The following is a 21,777-nucleotide window of genomic DNA, read 5'->3' on the forward strand; positions in this document are numbered from 1 at the left end:
GCTACTGAAAATCATACATTTCAGATATGACACTGTTTGGACATTTGTAAAATCCAGTGCTTGTGTATCTGCTGTTTGGATTAACAATTATGAATAGCACATCCTAGGACATGAACTAGAATTATGAACAGGACATCCTAGGAGTAGATGAACATTTTGTGGTTCTGCTAGGACTTGCTCCAGATTTTTTAACCCTAGGATTTCTTTTCTTTTAGTTCTTTTCTTACAGAAAATTTACTGAAAATTCAGAAACTTGGAGTAACCTGTGGACTGTACTTTTGTGATCTCCTACTCCTGAATCTTACTACTACAAGCACAAGCAGTACAAATAAGGCTAGAATTTACTCTGAATTTTGACAGTAAGAAGAAGAATGAAAATGCAAGGAGTAAATAAGAATAAGAATAAGAATAAGAATTTTACTTATGATATGATGATGAGGCAAATCACTAGCAGACAACTGCCAAGAATGCAGGACTATTTTACTCTGCCTAAGAATATGCATGTCTTGTTTTCTGGTTATGGATATTGTGTAGTACTACATATCTTGTTTTTTTGTAATATAATGCTTACCAAAGGTTTCAATATTTTGCTGTTACCATTGTTCTTTGAGCATAATTCTTTTTCATTTCCTACTATCCTTATTCTAATTCTCTTAAATTGCTATGTTGTGTGTAATAGAATTAGATCTTGGATCTGCTAGTGGACTTTGGGAGTTTGTTTACCTGGCACCATTCAGTCAAGTAGCCATTCATGTGAACTTTTATTTTGTCCATATGAAAGTAGAGGACCATATGGTTTGTGGCCTTTTCATCCATCATTTACACTGTGAATCCAACACCAGTGGTGCTGCTTTGTTTCTGTGATCACATTGTGGTGCCCGGCACATTTGCCCCATCACTTCGTTACCCCTTTCTCCTGAAATGTTGATTAATTCCCATTTCGGTTGAGATTGGGGCCCTCCTAGGTCAAGAAAATTAGCAAAGGTCATGCCCAATTTTCTTGACCTAGAAGGTGCCCGATTCTCAACCGAAACAAAAATTAATCAGCATGTATCTTGACATCAACCAATAGTAGTGATCTAGTGCTTTAGTGGTTGGCTTAGTTTAGTATTTTTTTCACACACTCAGACACCCTTGCTTGCCATGTGTGTGAGAGAGATAGTGAGAGGAGACAAGAAGAAGGGGGTTAGGAAGATGTTGCCTGCTCATCAAAGCTAACCATCTCCCCCTTTTCACCCCTTTTCCTTTCTCTTTTGTGGGTTGCAAGGAAGCTACTGGTTCCATCCCACAACACCTAGCAACAACACACTAACAGGTTCCATCCCAAAACACCTAGGCAATATCACAAACATCTCTCAATTGTTCCTTGACAATAACCATCTTTTTGGCGACATTCCTCGAGAATTAGGTTATTTGGTCAACTTAGAGATCTTGTTCCTTGACAATAACCAACTTTTTGACCAAACTTTTTTCCTATTTAGAGCGAAACATGGCCCACAACGATGAGGCCGGCGGTTCGGGCGGCAAGCAATTCTGGGAGCTGTCCTAGGAGATGGAGGAAGAACCTCACCGCTATGAGGACGCCGCGGAAGACACCGATCCTGACTACACAACCCCTAATGGCGTCGGGGATGACACCACTGATGGTGCCGCCGAGGATGCCACCACTGATGATGACGGCGCACGCACAGATGGCAGCCAACCGAAGAGGCAACGGAAGGACCGGCGCCCGAACGTGCTCGGCACCGTCAAGGAGGAATTTACTGAAGTGAACTCCGACGGGCATCCAACGGCGCCCAAACATGTAGTCAAGGGGTACTCGGTTCAGCTCGGGTGCATTCTCCGGAGCACCGTCTCGATCAACACCGAGAACCTAAGGCATAAGGACCGAGGGAATTTGCGCTGCCTCCTCTTCACGAAGCTGCACGAACGATACAAGTTCCCCAATGAGTTTGCAAACACACGCCTCTCAGGGAATAAAGTGAACAGTGTCGCCCTCACGAGGATGAGCACGGCCCTGTCTACATGGAGAAGCACGGTGAAGGCAATGATTGAAAAAGGTGATAGTTATGAGAAGATCAAGGCGAAATATCCTTTGATGAGCGAAGATGACTACAAGGAGTTCAAGATCAAGTGCGAGAGCAGCGCAACCTCCGAATCAAGTCAGTGGGGGAAAGAAATGCGGCAGTTGAACTTAGGGGTCCACCAACTCGGTCCCGGCGGTTATAGAGTGGCGGAGCCTATATGGGACAAGGAGGACGCGGAGCGTGCCGAGCAAGGCCTACCGCCCCGCTTCGAGAAATTCCCTGACAAGCAGACCAGGAACTTTGTCAGGGCCCGGTACAAGGAGGACCCGGTAACAAAGGAGCTTACCACGGATCCGAAGACCAAGGCGCTTGAGAAAGTTCTGGTAAGGAATACACCCCCGCGTAATTAGCTACATATATGGTTGCATTCTAGTTAATGAAGCCAAATTTCTAAATGGTTCACATTCCTTCCGCAGGAGGCTGAAAGCAGTAGCGCGGGGTCATCTCAGAGCTCCCCTTTTTGCACCCCTTTAAATAGGGCGTTGAACGTAATGAAAAACAAGGATAAGCTCAGTAAGCCGTCGTCAGCTGGTCGTGTGGCCGGCAAAGGCTTGTCCACAAAATGGTCGTCATACTATACCGCTGGTGGGCGAAAGGAGAAAAAGACTAGCTCGGAAAGCCAGTCGCGCGAGGTTCAAGAACTCAAGGCACAAGTGGCGCGGATTCCGGAGATTGTCCAAGAGCAAGTGCAACAACAATTGGGAACGACGCTCACCGCCATTGTGCCTACCTTGATTCAGGGGCTGATGACATGGATTGCGGGCGGCCAACAGGGGCCTCCCCCGGTTCCCAGCTTCATGGCCAGCAACTCGCACAACGCGCAGGCGGCGCCATTGGTGTCTCCGGCGGAGGCGGTATTCGTGTCTTCGGCGCCGGCACGGGCATTGGAGCTTAATGCACCTGGGTGTACGCCGGCCGGCACCTCGCCAGCAAGCGGCCCCTCCGTCAGTTGCACGCGCACGCCCGCCGTTGGCGGTGCCTCGACATTAGCCGAGCTCGACGGCATCACGGTAACTAAGCCTCTCGGCCGATGACTTCATCTCCTTGCCTTTGACTGGGCATCCCTGACGCCCTACATGTTTTCGCAGGGCGCCACCGATGTTCCTTGCACTCTCCTGCACTTCGTGGGCGGCGAGTTGGTCGATGTCGCCAAGGGCAGAATCGTTCAACCGGGCAAACGCATGTTCCACGGTAATCCGATGCCACCCACCTTCTATAGGGTTGAACTGGTTCGGGTACTGCCAGGCTGCGACGAGTTGTTACCTCCGATTTGACCCGCTGGGGCCGACGAAGATGATGTGATGACCCTCAGCGCCTGTGTAAGCTGGCCCCTGCTTCGGCCGAAGAGCCAGATTCGTTTGGGGGCGGGGGACACCACCCCACAGACAAGACCGCCAGTTGTGCCAGCGCCAAGCCATGGCAAGAACGCCGCAACGCTACCGGACCTGCCGGACATCCCTATGGCACAGGATCCGAACATGCATATGGCACAGGATCCGGACGACGACGACGACGGTACATTTACCAACGTCGATAAGTACTTTGCCGAACATGGGTACGGTGACGAGTTCTGCGGGCCTCCTTCTCAAGAACCCAACCCTCAAAAAGACGACCGCGATCTATCTGGTACGGCGGAGAAACCCAATTGCAACAGGCGTCGTCTGGCGTTCAGTTCTCAGGAGACGCCTCCAGCTGCCGCCTTCACCGAGCCTCAGATAGCTGAGGTGCCAAATATTATCAGCCCCAACACGCTCAAGAAGGCGGTCTGTGAGCAGAACTCGATCCCATTACAGCAGATCAAGAAGAAGGGACGGAAACGAAAGACTAACAAGGGCGCCAGTGCGAGCCAACCGGCACCGAGTACGATCCGTGCTCAGGACGGACCACCTTCACCTAAGGATATCTCGAGGAGGGTGCATGTGGCGGGTAGGCCGATGCTACCGACAAATATGCTCAATGCTGCAACCGATGCTATGCGGAGTCTGCATGACAGTGTTCTTTCTTTGGAGAAGCGGCGTCTCAGAGAGAATGATGTGGCATACCCGGTTTTCGTGGCCAAGGTGCCAGAGGGCAAGGGCTTTGTGGATAGCGCCGTCGGGGGTACGATCGTCCTGCGATTTGATGACATCTTTGCTATGCTTAACCTTCATCCGCTGCACTACACCTTCGTTCGGCTGTTTTCGTTGAGTATAGAGATGCGGATCATTAGAGACAAGACCCCGGACATTGTGATAGTCGACCCCTTCTACATGCGTGCCAAGATCTTGGGCAGCGCTGGGGACCGGCAAGTCGCGAGTTCACACCTCGAAGGCGTCATTCTGGCAAACCCAGATATGGATAACTTCCTCGTGCCTTACTTTCCCGAGTAAGTCATCTCCTAACCGCCCCGTAACATATGATTTCTTAGATTTCGATCGTTCTTTTTTTCTAACATTCCGTGTTCTGTGCAGTGACACACATTGCACACTCATCCTCTTAAGCCCGAAATATTCCATGGCCACGTATCTCGACCCGGACCGTGACTCCAAGATAGACTACACAAATATCAAGAAAGTTCTTGATGATGCTCTCCCCGGCTACGCCACATCTGGAGGCACCTTTAAGAGGCCAGTTCGTAGGTACGGCAGGCACGTGTTCACCCACAATACGACGTTCCCCTGCGTCAAGCAGTCGCCTGGCGGTCAGAAGGATGCCTACTACGCCCTCCATCACATGCGGGCGATCGTGCGGGACCATAATCACCTTCTGCTACCAAATAATCTCAAAGATTGGGCCGCAAGCTTGGGGGAAATCCAGGACGCGGACATCCGACAAGAATTCTTTCACATCCAGTCGGAGTTTGCAGAAATCATCCATCAAGATGTCTCGTACCTCGGGGCAGTTCTACCTCAAATTTCAACCGTCCAACAGCGAGATAGACACAACGCTACAAATGCAGGCTGACAACGCCCGCGACTTCATGACCATCACGACAGACGGCGGCTTCATCCACGCTCCGGTCCCATGAGTCGAGTCGAAAGTTGTGATGCTATGTGTAGTTCTGAAACATTCATTAGCTCATGTTGTAATTAAACTGTAGTGAACTTGTATGTCTCTTTGGTTTGGACAGTCATTCAACTTAGATGTAATCGATGCTATTTGTTAGTAGGACCATGAATCGTGCTATTAATGTCTTGCTTTTCTCTTCCGATCCTTTTGTTGCATACTTATATATTGCTTATGTATTGTCTGTTGTTTGGCTAGTGCATAGAGATGTCGTCGTATGTCGTGTACAAGGGTAAGGTTCCCGGAGTCTACGACGACTGGGAGGAGTGTCGGAGACAGGTTCACCGTTTCAGCGGTAACAGTTACAAAGGGTACACCACTAGGGCGGAGGCGGAATCTAGATACGCGCGCTATCTAGCGGGAGAGAGGAGGGAGCGTTGGAGGAACCGGATGAAGACCAGTTTCATCGCGATGATGCTCATCGTGATGACCGCATCTCTCTTCTATGTGATGGTAGTTTAGATGATCGATATCGACTTGTAACGTGAAGACAAACTCGCTACTCGCGGTCTCGAGACTTGTAATGTTCTATCTTCGTTCGGTCTTTTGAATTCGGAGACTAATATGATGAATTGTATTCGGAGACTAATCTTCTATTGTATTCGATGAATCTGCGGTTGCTGTGTCCTGCTGCTTATTTTCTGTCCAATAATATATTTTGTAATCTGTGCAAAAATCAGAAAAGAAAAAAAATCCCTAATATACATACTAATGGCGCATCACGCCAACGTGCGCCATTAGTATGCCAAAGGATACTAATGGCGCATCCCAGAGCAGTGCGCCATTAGTATGCCAGAGGGTACTAATGGCGCATCACCCAGCAGTGCGCCATTAGTATGCCGAAGGATACTAATGGCGCATCACACTGCAGTGCGCCATTAGTATGGCAAAGCACATGGGTATATATGCCCCCCTGGGAGGCATACTAATGGCGCACCGTGGCCTATACTAATGGCGCACTGCCCGGTGCGCCATTAGAGTACCAGATACTAATGGCGCTTAGTAAAAATTACTAGTGGCGTGATGCTAGTGGCGCACCAGTAGTGCGCCATTAGTAGGCAAAACTGGTGCGCCACTAGTAAGCCTTTTTCTAGTAGTGAGGAGAGGCAAGCATTAATTAGAGCCACTTTACCAGCATTCGTATTATATCTACCCCGTCAGGGAAGGACCCTGTTTCCCACCTTTGTGACTACCGGGGCAAAAACTTTGGCATGAAGCACATCCGGGGAAATAGGCAAACCCAAGTACTTGAACGGATAAGAGCCCAGCTTACAGTTAAGAAGGTGGGCCACTCGCGCGGCTTCCGATTCTTTTGTAATCCTATCCTATGAAATTTCTACAAAGTTTCTACAAATCAAAGGGGGCCTGACCTTTTTTAAAACAAACAATAGCTAGGCATATTGGTTTGAAAATAGTAAGCAAGCACTCAGACTCACAATGAAATAACATAAGATGCACATAGGTAGCGATTACATCTCAGTAGATTGCTCCACTAACTACTTAGTACTTCCACTAGAATCATGGAGCCCTTTATTTGGAGGCGCCTAGTAAACCCTATGAATGAAGAGGAAGACAAATGATGTGAAATCGTGAAATGAAGAGACTAGAATGCATGATGTGCTCCAATTCTAGCTTGTTCGAAAAGGAAATTTAGGGGTATCCGCCACTGCCCAATCCAGATCCGCTACCTCCACCGCCGCCGGACCCACCATTGTTGCTGCCGCCTTCACCACCACCCGTTCCAGCACCGGTTCCAGCGGCATAGCCTTGACCATAGTAGCCAGTGCTACCAGTCCGTCCGCCTCCAATGCCAGAGCCAGAACCAACTCCCATGCTTGGACCTTGAGCTACGCCTCCACCCTGGCCACCACCGTTGCCGCCACCCCCTCCACTTGCATTGCCCCCAGAAGTGTCATCGCTGGCGGCTTGTCCAGCTCCAGCGCCATTACCACCTCCATTTCCACCGTCACCACCACCGCCGCCGTTACCACCACCGCCAGCTTCAGAGTAGCTGTCACCACCAGCAGAAGGAGCTACAGCCGGGGCAGTTGCTATCCCACTCTCACCTTCTCCTTGGCCAACACCCTTTCCGGCTCCAGATCCGCTTGACCCATCTGCGCCACCACCTCCACCTCCGCCCCCACCCTGACCATCAGCACTGGCATACCCATTGCCACTAGGCGCTGACGCTGAGCCACTCGAACCAACACCGTTGCCACCGCCAGAGCCGGAACCGGAACCGGATCCGCCTTGAGAACCACCGCCAGCACCGTGCCCCCCTCCTCCACCAAGTCCCTTGGCAAAGTTATACTTGTTACTGGAATCTCCACCACTCTCGCCATATCCCAAGCCACCACCTCCTCCAGCTCCATGCCCCCATCCACTCCCAACCCCACCCGACGAGCTGCCACCACCCCCGCTTCCCCCGCCTCCACCTCCAGCACTTGAGCTAGCCAGCATCCTTGAAGCATTGGTGAACCCAATGCTCACGAGGACAACAAAGCCAAGAGCTACAAGCTTAGTGCTAGTAGCCATTGTGACTTGTGACTGAGAGCTCGGTGGAGTGTGAGATGAGTTGGGTGTTGAAAGAAGAGATGGTTTCGTGGGTATATATAGCAGTGGAAGCCGTGCATGCGTGATTGATGCCGAGTGTTGGATCTTACACGCAGAAGGCGCGCACGGTAGCATGCATGCACACCGTTGACTGCACTAAATGCATCGATCAAGCAAATCTCTTCATATCTTTCTTTAATCTCTAATTAATTGATGAGAACTGGTCAGCTGTAGAAGGGACTGAAGATACGTACTGACGCTTGGTTGAGAATTGAGATTCCATCTCCTGACAGACAGATTAATTAATTCTTCTCTTGATACGACCACCTGTACCAGGACGGCTATTGTTCTGATCGATACTGATGATGTGCTTTCTGGGAAAACACCCGTAATCTAGTTTTGGGTTGCATAAAAACCCTAAGTTTTAGGAAAACCTTTAGAAAAAACATCTGTGTTGCGATTTTTCGTGTGAGTTATTTTCATTTAGATTGGTTCTCACATGTTGAACCACAAAGTTCAAACCCTATACTACGTATACACTGTGTGCATAGGGGAAATGATAGTACTGCTGAATGTGAGGTGCCCTGAAAGACCGGGTCGCAAATGCATATTGATATCTTGCCTTGAAATTCGTCCCTCCGCCACGTGAAAGAACGTGACTTCCCTTAATCGACATTATGACCTCACGATCTATTGCACAGTGACCCATTCATGAACTGGATTCGTGGATCCCAAAGATCCGTCTAGAAGATGTACTCCCTCCTTTCCAGTTTATATGGCTTATCTCAAAATTTTAGTTTTTTCATTTTATAAGGCTTATTTTGGTTGTTCCCCATCACATGTTCAGATTTTAAGGTGCATTAAATCATTGCATGCAGGTATTAAAAGAAAATTGACCAATGCATGTAATTTATGCATGCATGCATTGCAATTAATGCATTGGTAAACATACTCCCTCCGTTTAGGTGAGTAAGTCACCTTAGGAGTGGCAGCGCGACCTAGATGGCTTTAGATTGGGCGATGAGGAGCACTGGGACGAGCTAAACTTCCAATCACAGCACAAGGACAAAGGGAAGCAAAATCAGCATTTAATCCCATGCCTTTTCAGCTCTCCATGCAGGCCCACGTACTCCCTAATCAACGCATGCATGCAAAAAGGTCTTCAATCTCTTCCTTAATCAACGCAGTGGTTTCCACGGGTAGGAGAACGAGGCAGCAGAGGGAAACGAGGAGGATAAAGAGCGCTCGTGAATGAGGCTGGGAGGGGATCGAGGAGAATTCAATGTTACACGCCTTATGGTTTTGGGAAAATCTGGATTTCGTAAGGTGACTTACTCACCTAGACGGAGGGAGTACTTTTTTAGAAAAACAAAAGCATTAATTGAGTGTTTTTGCAAACTATAAAAAGTATTTCACCACTCACCATCTACCTTGGTTGGTGAGATTTTGAATTAAGCCTTATAAACCGAAAAGGAGGGAGTAGATCACAGGGAATCCTTTGACATTGCAGTTATGCATGCCACTTGACCATTATGAATCATGAACGCCACGGATCTATATAACAAGAAGAACAAGATACATACAGTAAGTATACAGTTCCTAAGGCATTGTCTTATTGTTAATTAGTACCAACAGAAAATGATGTATTGTAGAAATATGGTTAAACATAAAAAATTTGACTTCAATAAAGTTAAAAGTACACTCTTTAAAGAACGGAGGGAGCATGATTTTGTTTAACTAGTGAGTAACAACTTAATGATTTCGATAAATGGAAACAGTGACTCGCCTAAACCGTAAGGTGCATGCATTACCATAGCACTAGTACTCCTACATCTTACTTCCTACAAGCACATGAACTTGGCATGCGGAAGATGGAGCTATGCTCTGACCGTCCGACGTCGGTCCTCGCCGTCGGTGCATGCAGTTTGAGAAAGGCTCCAGCTAGCCCCACGCTATAGCCACTAGACGAGCAGAGTTTTTTTTTTTTTTGAAAAAACCGGTGTATCACCGACATTCATATATTAAGCAGGTAGAAAGCGGGAAATATGTTCATGATCAAGTGATCATGATTGGTTACAAGAGAGGGGTTTCAAAAACCCTGAAAACCAGGGCTGAATGGAAACATAGAGCCTAGCCTGGATCCCCTAGTGGCGTTGCAAGGCACTTTGCCCCTGCTAGCTTCCAAACCTCTGCATCTCTTCTGATCGCGGCGATCACATTGCAGATTTGGGTTGACTCATGTCTGAAAGTTCTGTTGTTCCTCTCCTTCCAGATGTGCCATGTGACAAGAAAGATCATCGTCTTGAGCCTCTCTCCGAGCCTTGGTCTTGATTGTTGGATGAGGTTGCGCATTCTGCAAATGGAGGAGGTGAGGTGATCTGAGGACGAGGCGAGGCGCATGAGCCTGTCACAGTCATTCCAGGTTGAGATCCTTCTCCATATTTCCTTACTGACCGGGCAATCCCAAAAGAGATGTACTGATGTCTTCAGGTTTCTTGTGCATAAAGTGCAGAAGTATCCATTCTCCCATCCTCTGCGTTGGAGTCTATCATTGCACGAGAGCCGATTTTTGAGCAATAGCCAAAAGAAAACTTTTATGTTTCCGGGTGTCCAGGTTTTCCATATGAGCTGCTTGTCATCCGTCTTCTGTAGACGAGTAGAGTTAATCTTCTGGTAGACGACGAAGGAGAGTGCTGACTTATATTAATTGCAGCCTCCTCGTAGGATTTAAAGCTAACAGCGGCGACCTAGGGTTTAACACCTTAACGCGTCCTCGAAGTTCAGAAATTTGACCACGTACTTTCATACACTGACAGGAACACACTTGGAGTGTGCTATCTTTGGGATCGTTATGGTGACGCAAACACCGAGAATTGACCTATCCTAGGCTTACGATTTTGTATTCGATTATCCACCTGCATGCGAGATCCTAACTACGGGTAGTATAGCAAAGCCATTTTTCTTAAGAAGGCCATTTTCTTTATTGGTAATTAATTCATTATCTATCATGTCAGTACAAAGAACACCGAAGATTACAAAAATTACAACCAGGTCGATAGATCACCTAGCGACGACTACGCACCCCAGAGCGAGCCAAATGGCGCTGTCATCATCGCCCCTCCCTCATCAGAGCCGAGCAAACCTTATTTTAGTAGGCAGTCGGAAAGTTATCGTGCTAAGTCCTCAAAAAGCCAACACATTAGAATAACAACCGTTGATGATGGAGAGAAGCTTATATCGGAAAGATCTAACCTGACACCACATGAACGGCGACGGACGTAGATGGGACCCAAATAGATCCATTGAAGACCAGCACCGACCGGATCCCGTGAGATTAAAATTACATGAAACTTCGTGAGAATTACTTTATTGATTTTGATTCGCATGTTAAAACATTGCCCCTCCAGCATCTTAATTCACAGGATCAATCTTTAAAGGTTTTGATCTTCATGTCATTGCACAAGCCAAGTGAGAGAATGTAAGAATATTTTAAATATTAAAGTGATACGTGTAATATACAAAAATAATTCCAATTATATGTCATTTAGTGCAATTGTTACTAGACATGAGTGTTATAATTATTGGTTTAAATACCCTCTTCTCTCCCTTTGTAAAGTTAATTAATATGGTGTATATGTGTGTATATATCTTCATATACGAATAGAGCGTATATGTATACGCACTACATGAAAACAATTCTATGCAGAGTACCAAAATACTCGGCGAACCCGAAAAGTACTTGGCAAAGACCGTTCAACATACCCCTGCCCGGCAAAGCAGGGTATGCCGAGTGTTGTTTGTCGGGTACTCGCCAAAGGCTTTGCTGAGTGCAACATGGGGATGCTCCGAGACATAAAGCTTAGTGATGACCTGCTGACAGAAACAATGGCGCCACATGGTAGCTTCCTTTGTTGAGTGTTTGTGGGGAATGCTCGGCAAAAACAGTGCACCACATGTTTTGCCATGTGACACCTAGCTTTTCTGAGTGTTGGTGTCCTAATACTCGACATATATGTTTGCCGATGGACTAGCGGAAGACGGCGGCGACGACACATGTGAGTGCGTCGGACCGGTTTGAGCCCCGGACCTGGCAGATGGCTTGGTCGGGGCCTCTAGCTTTAGATGTTAGCTTAGGTGAGAGGTCTGGATATGTGGCCCAGCTTGCACCCCTTCATCATTTGGATAGGAGTAGCGGCAGATGCTGTCAAGATGGCGGATTCAGACATATTGTTGTTCTACTTTGTAAGGTCCTCGAGAATAATTAATAAAATGGCCGCATGCATCTACCAGATGCAGAGGCCGAGGGTCATCCTCCTTTTCAATATATATATATATATATATATATATATATATATATATATATATATATATATATATATATATATATATATATCTGTGTGTGTGTGTGTGTGTGTGTAAATTAACTGGGACACCTAGGTGCCCGGGCACCTTGATTGTTTTAGGTATGTACCGCCGCACAATGAATGTTTGATTTGTTTCCTAATTATTCTTCATGCAAGACTTTCCATGTTTACATTTTATTTTCGTTTTTAACTATTAAGCATGCAAGACTTGCTATACCATAAATCATAGTAACATTTTATTTTCTTCTGAACTACTATGGGTATCTAATATGCGTATTTTTGTTTCCTATCTATCTAATACGGGTATCTACTACTTACTAATAAAATTATGTGCATACGCGGGTATATATACCCAGTAAATTATTTTCTGAACTATTACGTTCAGGCAAAACTTGCCATACAATAAATCGTAGTAATATTTTATTTTCTTCTGAACTACTATGGGTATCTAATACGCGCATTTTTTTTCCTAACTATCTAATAATAAAATTATGTGCATACGCGGGTATATATACCCAGTAAATTATTCTCTGAACTATTACGTTTTATTTTTTAACTATTTAATATGAGTATCTAATACCTATTAACGAAATTATGTACATATCGGTTACGTATATACCCAATAATTTATGTAAATATATGGGTATTTAATACCTACTAACGATACTATAAAAAAATATCTACTAACGATATTATGTACAAATACGGATATCTAATATCTACTCATGTAATTATGTACACATGCGGGTACGTATATACCCAATAATTTATTTTTAGAACTATTTACGCTTTATTTAATTTCTAACTATCTAATACGGGTATGCAATACCTACTACCAAAATTATGTGCATTCTCAGGGTGCGTATATATCCAATGAAATCTTGCGTCATACGTACCAATTCCTAATTTGATCTGTTATACAAGGGCAGAATACATGCTATATAAGAAAGTAATAAATGTCGACTTACATATTAATACCCTGCCTTTTTATCACACGACATGCATGCATGGAACGGTCCACAAATTAAAGACTGCCAAATTCACTAGCAATTGATGCATTTTTATTGGTTTCCAAATCAATTGTTGAACACGATCCAACGATGAAGAGGCAAGGTGCCTGGGCACCTAGGTGTCCCAAACTGGTGCGTGACAAAGAATTCTGCCCGGGATCCCTAGGGGCTACCATGTGTCCCCTAGTTTGCCGAGTGTCAAGCACAAGCCGCTTGGCATATCCTCATTGCCGGGTACCGATGCTCGACAAACAGTTCTACTAGGAATTCCTAGGGTCTGCCACATGTCTCATAGTTTGCCGAGTGTTATCCACGAGCCACTCGGCATATCCTCTTTGCCGACTACCCTGCCAAAGACCCTCGAGAAACCTCCTACACTGAGCAGTGTCATCTGGCCCCGCTTTCCCATATTTGTCTTAGTTTCATGTAGATACTCTTTGATGGTGTTGTTTGGTAGTGTGGACAGCGACGGTTCGTGTTTTTTGGTTTGTTGTCTTCTTCTCCGTCCACCGAAGCATAGCGAGTTTTGACTCTAATTGTTAGAGAGCTAGTGAGAGGAGGCCTCAATAGTTCTAGCTAGCTAGATCTGCTCATCAGTGCGTCGTCACCAACATCTTTGTCTCCAACCGGCGACTTTCTAGCACTACGTCAACAATGACACTGTTACCCTAGCTCCAAGAGTGTCCAAAGATCCAGAGGCATTGTCGGGCTTGCCCACAGCCTGCGGTCGACGAGTGTAAGAGAACATCGCTGTACCAATAATGGCCTTGTAAGGGTTGGATGACTATAACATATGGTGTTGGCCTTCTCTTCTGAAAAATATGCCATGACCGACCTTCCTACAGCGGAGACACATCTCTGCGCCCATGTATACACACATACCCGCAAGTATATGAAACTGAAAGATGTGCGCAGTCAAGACGGCTTAGAACGCTACAAAATATTCAAGCTACATGCATGTCCCTCATGTATTTACTTGATTCCACGCGCTGAACCAGAATTAGACAGATTTACTGTACGGAAGCTAGATTTGCATATTTCCAAAACAATTAGGCTTTCAAAACAGCAAAAAAAATCCAATTTTTATATGGGTCTAAGAAACTACAGAGGAGGGAGTATGATGCGATAAGCATCCACATATTTGGACAGCCTGTGACAAAATAAAAAGCGAAATTTTGTAGCACCACGGCCTTTTCTATTTATTGTTTTCCATAAATATTTGTCGCACAAGCTCATGCTATGACAAATTTTGTTACACAACATGCTATGACACATAATGGCTTCATTTGGTCAACTTCAACTTGGCCGTTTTTCTAAACCCGACCTTGTTCAATACTCCCTCCATTCTATAATTCAAACTATAACCACGAAAAAAGTTATGGAATAGAGGGAATAGATGTGACGTAGGACGTACATCTTCTACGGTGGTGCATCGTAATGTTGCCATTGCAATGTCAACTACTCGCTCCGTCTACTCTCTCAAAGAAAAAAAACTACTTAGATGTTTTGCTGACTTGACATAGCATCAAATAAATTGAGAGAGAAACATAAGAGTACGACCTCGTGGGTCGTCCATAAACAACCTGGATCAAGGCGTATATCAACATTTGTCCTTTCTTTTCTTCTTACATTTCTCATAAAAACTGCCACGTACTACTCCACGCTAGCCAAACCAGCCACCATCCCCAAGGGAGAAGGAAATTAGAGGCAACTAGAACAATTAACCATTAGCTTTCTTCTTAGAACAACCTTAGCTAGGCATATTGGTCCGGAAGGAGAAACCAAGCAGTCACACTAACAAGGAAACATAGATATCATAACATAATGTATTCGTAGGTACCGATTACATGTTAGTAGATTGTTCCACTAACTACTTAGTACTTCCACTAGAATCATGGAGCCCTTTATTAGGAGGCGCCTAGTGAAAACCCTATGAATGAAAAGAAACACAAATGACGTGGAATAGTAAAATATGTGATGGGCTTTGATTCTATCTTGTTTGAAAAGGAAATTTAGGGGTATCCGGCACTGCCGGATCCGGATCCGCTGCCTCCACCGTGGCCGAACCCACCATTGTTGCTGCTGCCACCGCCGCCACCCGTTCCAGCACCGGTTCCTGTGGCATAGCCTTGACCATAGGAACCAGTGCTACCAGTCTGTCCGCCTCCAGTGCCAGAGCCAGAACCAACTCCCATGCTTGGACCTTGAGCTACGCCTCCACCTTGGCCACCTCCGCTGCCGTTGCCACTTCCACTAGCATTGCCTCCAGTAGTGTCATTGCTGGCGGCCTGCCCACCTCCAGCACCATTACCACCTCCATTTCCACCGTCACCGCCACCACCGCCAGTGCCAGCACCGCCAGCATCAGAGTAGCTGACACCACCCGCAGAAGGAGCTACAGCCGGGGCGGTTGCTATGCCACTCTCAGCTTCTCCTTTGCCAGCACCACTTCCGGCTCCAGATCCGCTTGACCCATCTGCACCACCACCTGCACCACCGCCCCCACCCTGACCATCAGCGTTGGCGTACCCACTGCCACTAGGGGCTGACGCCGAGCCACTCGAACCAACACCGTTGCCACCGCCAGAGCCGGAACCGGATCCGGATCCGCCTTGGGAACCACCGCCAGCGCCGTTTCCCCCTCCTCCACCGGCTCCCTTGGCAAAGTTATACTTGTTCCTGGCATCTCCACCATTCTCGCCATATCCCAAGCCACCACCTCCTCCGGCCCCATGGCCCCATCCACTCCCACCCCCACCCGACGAGCTGCCACCGCCTCCTCCTCCCCCGCCTCCGCCTCCAGCACTGGAGGAGCTAGCTAGCATCCTCGAAGCATTGGTGAACCCAATGCTCACGAGGACAACAAAACCAAGAGCTCCAAGCTTAGTGCTAGCAGCCATTATGAGTGAGCTCGGTGTAGTTTGAGATGAGATGGGTGTTGAAAGAAGAGAGGGCTGCATGGGTTTATATAGTAGTGCAACCGGTGCATGGATGATGGAATGATGAGTGTGGAGTGTTGGATCTTACACGCACGCAGAAGGCGCGCGATCTTCGGGTTGCGAACTGAATGAGTAATCCCATGACAAGTTCACTAAGGCTGGTCATAGTGGGGAGTAACTTAGACTAGTAACATGCATATGTTACTAGTATATGTTACTATCTTTATAGTGCATAGTATCATAGATTAGTATCATAAGTGGTCTTATTTATTGCCATGCATGGCACATAGTAGCATCACATTTATTATGTTACGGTATCTACCTATGTTACTATAACCATCTCTCTCTTCTTTAATTGTCTGCCACATAAGCATGTTTGCGAGTCCCAAGTGCATGATACTACTTATGTTACCCCCACTATGGCCAGCCTAATCACGGTAGCATGCATCGTTGACTGCACTGCCACTGCTTTCATCGATCATGCAAATCTGTTCATATCTTTCTTTAATCGCTAATTAATTGATGAGAACTGGTCAGCTGTAGTAGGGTCAGAAGATACGTATACTGACGCTTGATTGAGATTTCATCTCATGACAGACAGATTAACTACAGTAATTGTGAACCAAACTGTGAATGAATGGTTAGACAGTGATACCCCAATCCACCAGGGTTCAAGTCCTGCTGCTTGCATTATTTCGGATTTGCTTCAGGAATTCCGGTGATGCGTGCTCAGTGAAAGGAGACGTTTCCGTCGACTAAGAGGCGCCTCTGCTGATTTCGTCAATCTCAAAATGATATGACGACTCAGTTTCTCGAAGGTACTCACATGAGTGTGAGTGTATGAATGTATGTATGAGTGCTGCGTGACCTGCCTTTACTCGATACGCATGCATGAACTGGAAGCCGTGGATCACACCACGTGTTATAAAAAAAAACTACTGTAATTTTTTTCTTTCCACCACATGAAAGAACGTGACCTGCCTTTACTCGATACGCACGCATGAACTGGAAGCCGTGGATCACAGGAAATCCTTTGACATTGCACTTCATGAATGCCACTTGACATTATCAACCATGAACACCGCGGATATATATAGAGAAAAACAAGATACGTACAGTAAGTACACTTACCTTGCGTAAGGCATGTGTTTACTGTTAATTACCAACAGAAAATGATGTATGTTTTTGCTTAACTAGTGACTTCCTTAACCGTAAGATGCACGCATTACATTAACACTAGTACTCCTAGACCCACATGAGCTTGGTATGCGGAAGATGGAACCGAGCTCTGACTGGCCGTCTGACGTCGTTCTTCATCGTCGGTCGTCGGTGATGCAGTTTGAGAAAGGCTCCAGCTAGCCCCTAGCTATAGCCAATGGTAGACGGCGAAGGAGAGTGTTGACCTACATTAATTGCATACCACTCCTAGGATTTGTAATGTCGATGTACCAAACCGACGTGTGTGTTATTTTCTACTTCCTCCTTCCCATATTGACACTATACTAGTGTCAAAAAAGTTTTATATTATGGAACGGAGGGAGTAGTTTGTAATGATGGCCTTGTAAGGGTTGGATGACTAACCTTCCTACAGCCGATACACATGTCCAAGACTCCCGTGTCGTCCGACCTAGGGCGACTCGGGAGGATTCAGCCACCGCCGTCACTCAGTTCGATTCCCTCTCCCTGTCCCTGCTTGCCGCTGCCACGGGCGGCCTCGGCCGCGGCGGTGGCGGATCTCACGGCCGCATGTGACCTTTGGTTTGCAGCTAGTTGGAGGAGTTCTAGGACGACACCCGGATCACAGATGGGCCAATGGTGCGGGTTGAGGCTTCTGATTCGGTCGGTGATGGGCCTCAGCAGCCCGGAGCTGCTCGTGCGCCAAAACCCTGGGCTTCCAACTCCCTGCAGGTTGCCGCCATGCCGGCCCTAGTGTCTTCTGAAGCCAACTGCTTTGCTCCACACGCCCGTCCACAATCCCTAAGGACACCGCGACCCCGTCGCATCAAGAACATCTCCCCACGTCTGGATTCACGCGCGTTGCCTTCTGTTTTGTGTCGTGTAAAACAGTTTGTGGGAAGAACCAAAGTGGTAGCACCTAAACCTGCTGCGAGGTGTGTGGGGCGCTCGCCACCATGGCTACTGGCGCGTCCCTGATTGCCATCGTGGTTCCGCGTGTGGGCCAGTCTCCGACCAGATATGGCCGATTTCGCCACCGGGGGCCATCATGCGGTGGGCTCTGTGCTGGATGTGGACGGCGGCAATGAGGTGCCATTCCGCACATGCGCTGGCCAGCCGGCAGTGCTACGGTCCACCGGTTTGGTCGTTCTGATCTAGATCTGATCGGCCGGGTGGTGATGACTGCAGACTGTGCTGCAACGACTCCCCACGGCTCCATGACAGCAGCGGTCATTAGAAGGTTTTTGGAGGGTTCATCTCTCTTGATCTTTTGGTTGACTTCGACGGTGAGATACAAATTATGGACAACGGCTTGACAAAGACTAATGACTATGTTGTGGCGGCGAGAGCATCGCTTGTAGTTGTTGGGACCGTGAAAAAGTGATGTCGACAACACATGAGTGGCTTCGATGGTGGTGCTGCTCAAGCACTCGGTCTCGAGCTCCGGGGTGAAAGCCTAGGTCAGACCTGAGTTGGTTATATCTCGGCGGTGGCGATGTTTTTTTTACATTGTTACCTTGTTGAAGGCATTGCTCGATTATGCTCGGATTGATTCTTTAGGGTGAAAACTTAGATACCGGCCTCGGTGGTTGGATCGGGGTAGCTCCCTTATTGAAGGCATTGATGTTGAAGAACCTCGTCATCCATGTGGTGACATGACATGGTTGGTATAGATATGGTCATTATTGTAATTTGTCGATTGGATCGCCTTGGTTTTGTTTGTTTTTCCCCGCCTACGCATAGCTTTGGTCTTATATGACTTTGCTAATTGGTGGCGTATTTTCTAGCGTGTGTGAGTTGGTGTTAGCTGTGTGCATTCTAACTATGCAGAGACCGGATGTGTGCTTATTTTGTTACGCATTCTCTTGATGCTTCATTTTGAACGCATAAAATCCACCCTTTGTCCAAAAAATATATACACATACCCGCAAGTATATGAAACTGGAAATGTGGGCGGTAAAGACGACTTTGAACCCTACAACATATTCATGCTACATGCATGTCCCTCATGTACTTACTTGAATACACACTGTGAACCAAAATTAGACAGAATTACTGTATGGAAGCTAGATTTGCATACTATTTTCAGAACAATCAGGCTTTTCAAACAGGAAAGAAAAAAATCCAATTATTATATGGGTCTAAGAAACTGGAGAGGTGGGAGTACGATGCACTATAAGCATCCACATATTTGGACGGCCTGCCATAAAATAAAAAGGGGACTTTTGTAGAACCACGGCCTTTTTGATTTATTTTTTTCCATAAATATTTCTGGCAAAAGCTCATGCTATGACAATTTTGTTACACAACATGCTATGACACATCATAGTGTAGTAATGACTTCATTTGGTCAACTTCGACCCAGCCGTTTTTGTAAACCTGACCTTGTTCAATACTCGCTCCGTTTCATAATTCAAACTAAAACCACGACAAAAAATATGGAATAGAGGGAATAGATGTGACGTAGGACGTACATCTTCCACGGTGGTGCATTATAGTGTAGCCACATACAATATTGCAATGTCAACTACTCCCTCTGTCTACTCAAAAAAAAACTAGTCCCTTCAACCCAATAAGCTGCTTTTGCAAACTAACATATTGTGGGATGGAGTGAGTAGATTTTTTGCTGCCTTGACATAGCATTGAATAAAATTGAGAGAGAAACATAAGAGTACGACCTCATGAGTCGTCCATAAACAACCTGGATCAAGGCCGTATATCAAAATAACCAGATACAGATCTTTGCAAGGTCGTGGAGCCTACGGGTTACTAATGCTTTGTGCCTTGGGTCTGTATTTGCGCAATTTGTCCTTTTCTTCTTCTACTTACGTTTCTCATAAAAACCACAACGTAATCCATGCTAGCCAAATCAGCCACCATCCCCAACAGAGAAGGAAGTTAGAGGCAACCAGAACAATTGACCATTAGCTTTCTTTTTAGATCAACCTTAGCTAGGCATATTGGCTCGGATGGAGTAACCAAGCAGTCACACTAACAACGAAACATATCAGAAATCATAACATAACATAACATATTCGTAGGTAGCGATTACATGTTAGTAGATTGCTCCACTAACTACTTAGTACTTCCCTAGAATCATGGAGCCCTTTATTAGGAGACGCCTAGTGAAAACCCTATGAATGAAAAGAAACACAAATGACTTGGAATAGTAAATTGAAGAGACTAGAAATGTGTGATGGGCTCCGATTCTAACTTGTTCGAAAAAGAAATTTAGGGGTATCCGGCACTGCCAGATCCGGACCCGCTACCTCCACCGTTGCCGAAACCACCATTGTTGCTGCCGCCACCGCCGCCACCCGTTCCAGCACCGGTTCCGGTGGCATAGCCTTGCCCATAGGAACCAGTGCTACCAGTCTGTCCGCCCCCAATGCCAGAGCCAGAACCAACTCCCATGCTTGGACCTTGAGCTACGCCTCCACCTTGGCCACCACCATTGCCGCTACCGCTTCCACTAGCATTGCCTCCGGTAGTGTCATCGCTGGCGGCCTGTCCACCTCCAGCACCATTACCACCTCCATTTCCACCATCACCGCCACCACCGCCAGTGCCGGCACCGCCAGCATCAGAATAGCTAACACCACCAGCAGAAGGAGCTACAGCCGGGGCGGTTGCTATGCCACTCTCAGCTTCTCCTTTGCCAGCACCACTTCCGGCTCCAGATCCGCTTGACCCATCTGCGCCACCACCTGCACCACCGCCCCCACCCTGACCATCAGCGTTGGCATACCCACTGCCACTAGGGGCTGACGCCGAGCCACTCGAACCAACACCGTTGCCACCGCCAGAGCCGGAACCGGAACCGGATCCGCCTTCAGAACCACCGCCAGCACCGTTTCCCCCTCCTCCACCAGCTCCCTTGGCGAAGTTATACTTGTTACTGGCATCTCCACCATTCTCGCCATATCCCAAGCCACCACCTCCTCCGGCCCCATGGCCCCATCCACTCCCACCCCCACCCGACGAGCTGCCACCGCCTCCTCCTCCCCCGCCTCCGCCTCCAGCACTGGAGGAGCTAGCCAGCATCCTCGAAGCATTGGTGAACCCAATGCTCACGAGGACAACAAAGCCAAGAGCTACAAGCTTAGTGCTAGTAGCCATTGTGAGTGAACTCGGTTTAGTGTGAGATGAGTTGGGTGTTGAAAGAAGAGAGGGCTGCGTGGGTTTATATAGTAGTGGAACCGGTGCATGGGTGATGGATGATGAGTGTTGGATCTTACACGCAGAAGGCGCGCGAGCATTGGGTTGTGAACTGACTGAGTGATCCCATGACAAGTTCACTGATCATGGTAGCATGCATCGTGACTGCACACCCACTGCATGCATCGATCAGGCAAATCTCTTCATATCTTTCTTTAATCGGTAATTAATTGATGAGAACTGGTCAGCTTTAGAAGGGTCAGAAGATGTACTGACACTTGATTGAGATTCCATCTCCTGACAGACAGATTAACTACTGTAATTGTTTTCTCTCCACCACATGAAAGAACGCGACTTGCCTTTACTCGATACGCACGCATGAACTGGAAGCCATGGATCACAGGGAATCCTTTGACATTGCACTTAATGAATGCCACTTGACCAT

At 47.0% G+C, this 21,777-nt stretch overlaps 3 protein-coding genes across 3 annotated transcripts; all 3 read right to left on the bottom strand.

Moving 5' to 3' along the window:
* Positions 1–6,536: 6,536 nt before the first annotated feature.
* Positions 6,537–7,716, bottom strand: LOC109735309 (uncharacterized). Its single transcript, XM_020294516.4, has one exon. It carries the CDS (start codon positions 7,665–7,667, stop codon positions 6,783–6,785), a length of 885 nt encoding a protein of 294 aa, XP_020150105.1. The 5' UTR covers positions 7,668–7,716; the 3' UTR covers positions 6,537–6,782.
* A 6,994-nt stretch (positions 7,717–14,710) lies between these two features.
* LOC109735308 (uncharacterized) lies at positions 14,711–15,993 on the bottom strand. Its single transcript, XM_020294515.4, has one exon. The coding sequence runs from the start codon at positions 15,957–15,959 to the stop codon at positions 15,072–15,074; it is 888 nt and encodes a 295-aa protein (XP_020150104.1). The 5' UTR covers positions 15,960–15,993; the 3' UTR covers positions 14,711–15,071.
* A 4,186-nt stretch (positions 15,994–20,179) lies between these two features.
* Positions 20,180–21,342, bottom strand: LOC109735307 (uncharacterized). The gene has a single exon (XM_020294513.3). It carries the CDS (start codon positions 21,291–21,293, stop codon positions 20,406–20,408), a length of 888 nt encoding a protein of 295 aa, XP_020150102.1. The 5' UTR covers positions 21,294–21,342; the 3' UTR covers positions 20,180–20,405.
* Positions 21,343–21,777: the final 435 nt, after the last annotated feature.

This window comes from Aegilops tauschii, chromosome 2 (assembly GCF_002575655.3).
Source record: "Aegilops tauschii subsp. strangulata cultivar AL8/78 chromosome 2, Aet v6.0, whole genome shotgun sequence".
Classification (NCBI taxonomy): domain Eukaryota; kingdom Viridiplantae; phylum Streptophyta; class Magnoliopsida; order Poales; family Poaceae; genus Aegilops; species Aegilops tauschii.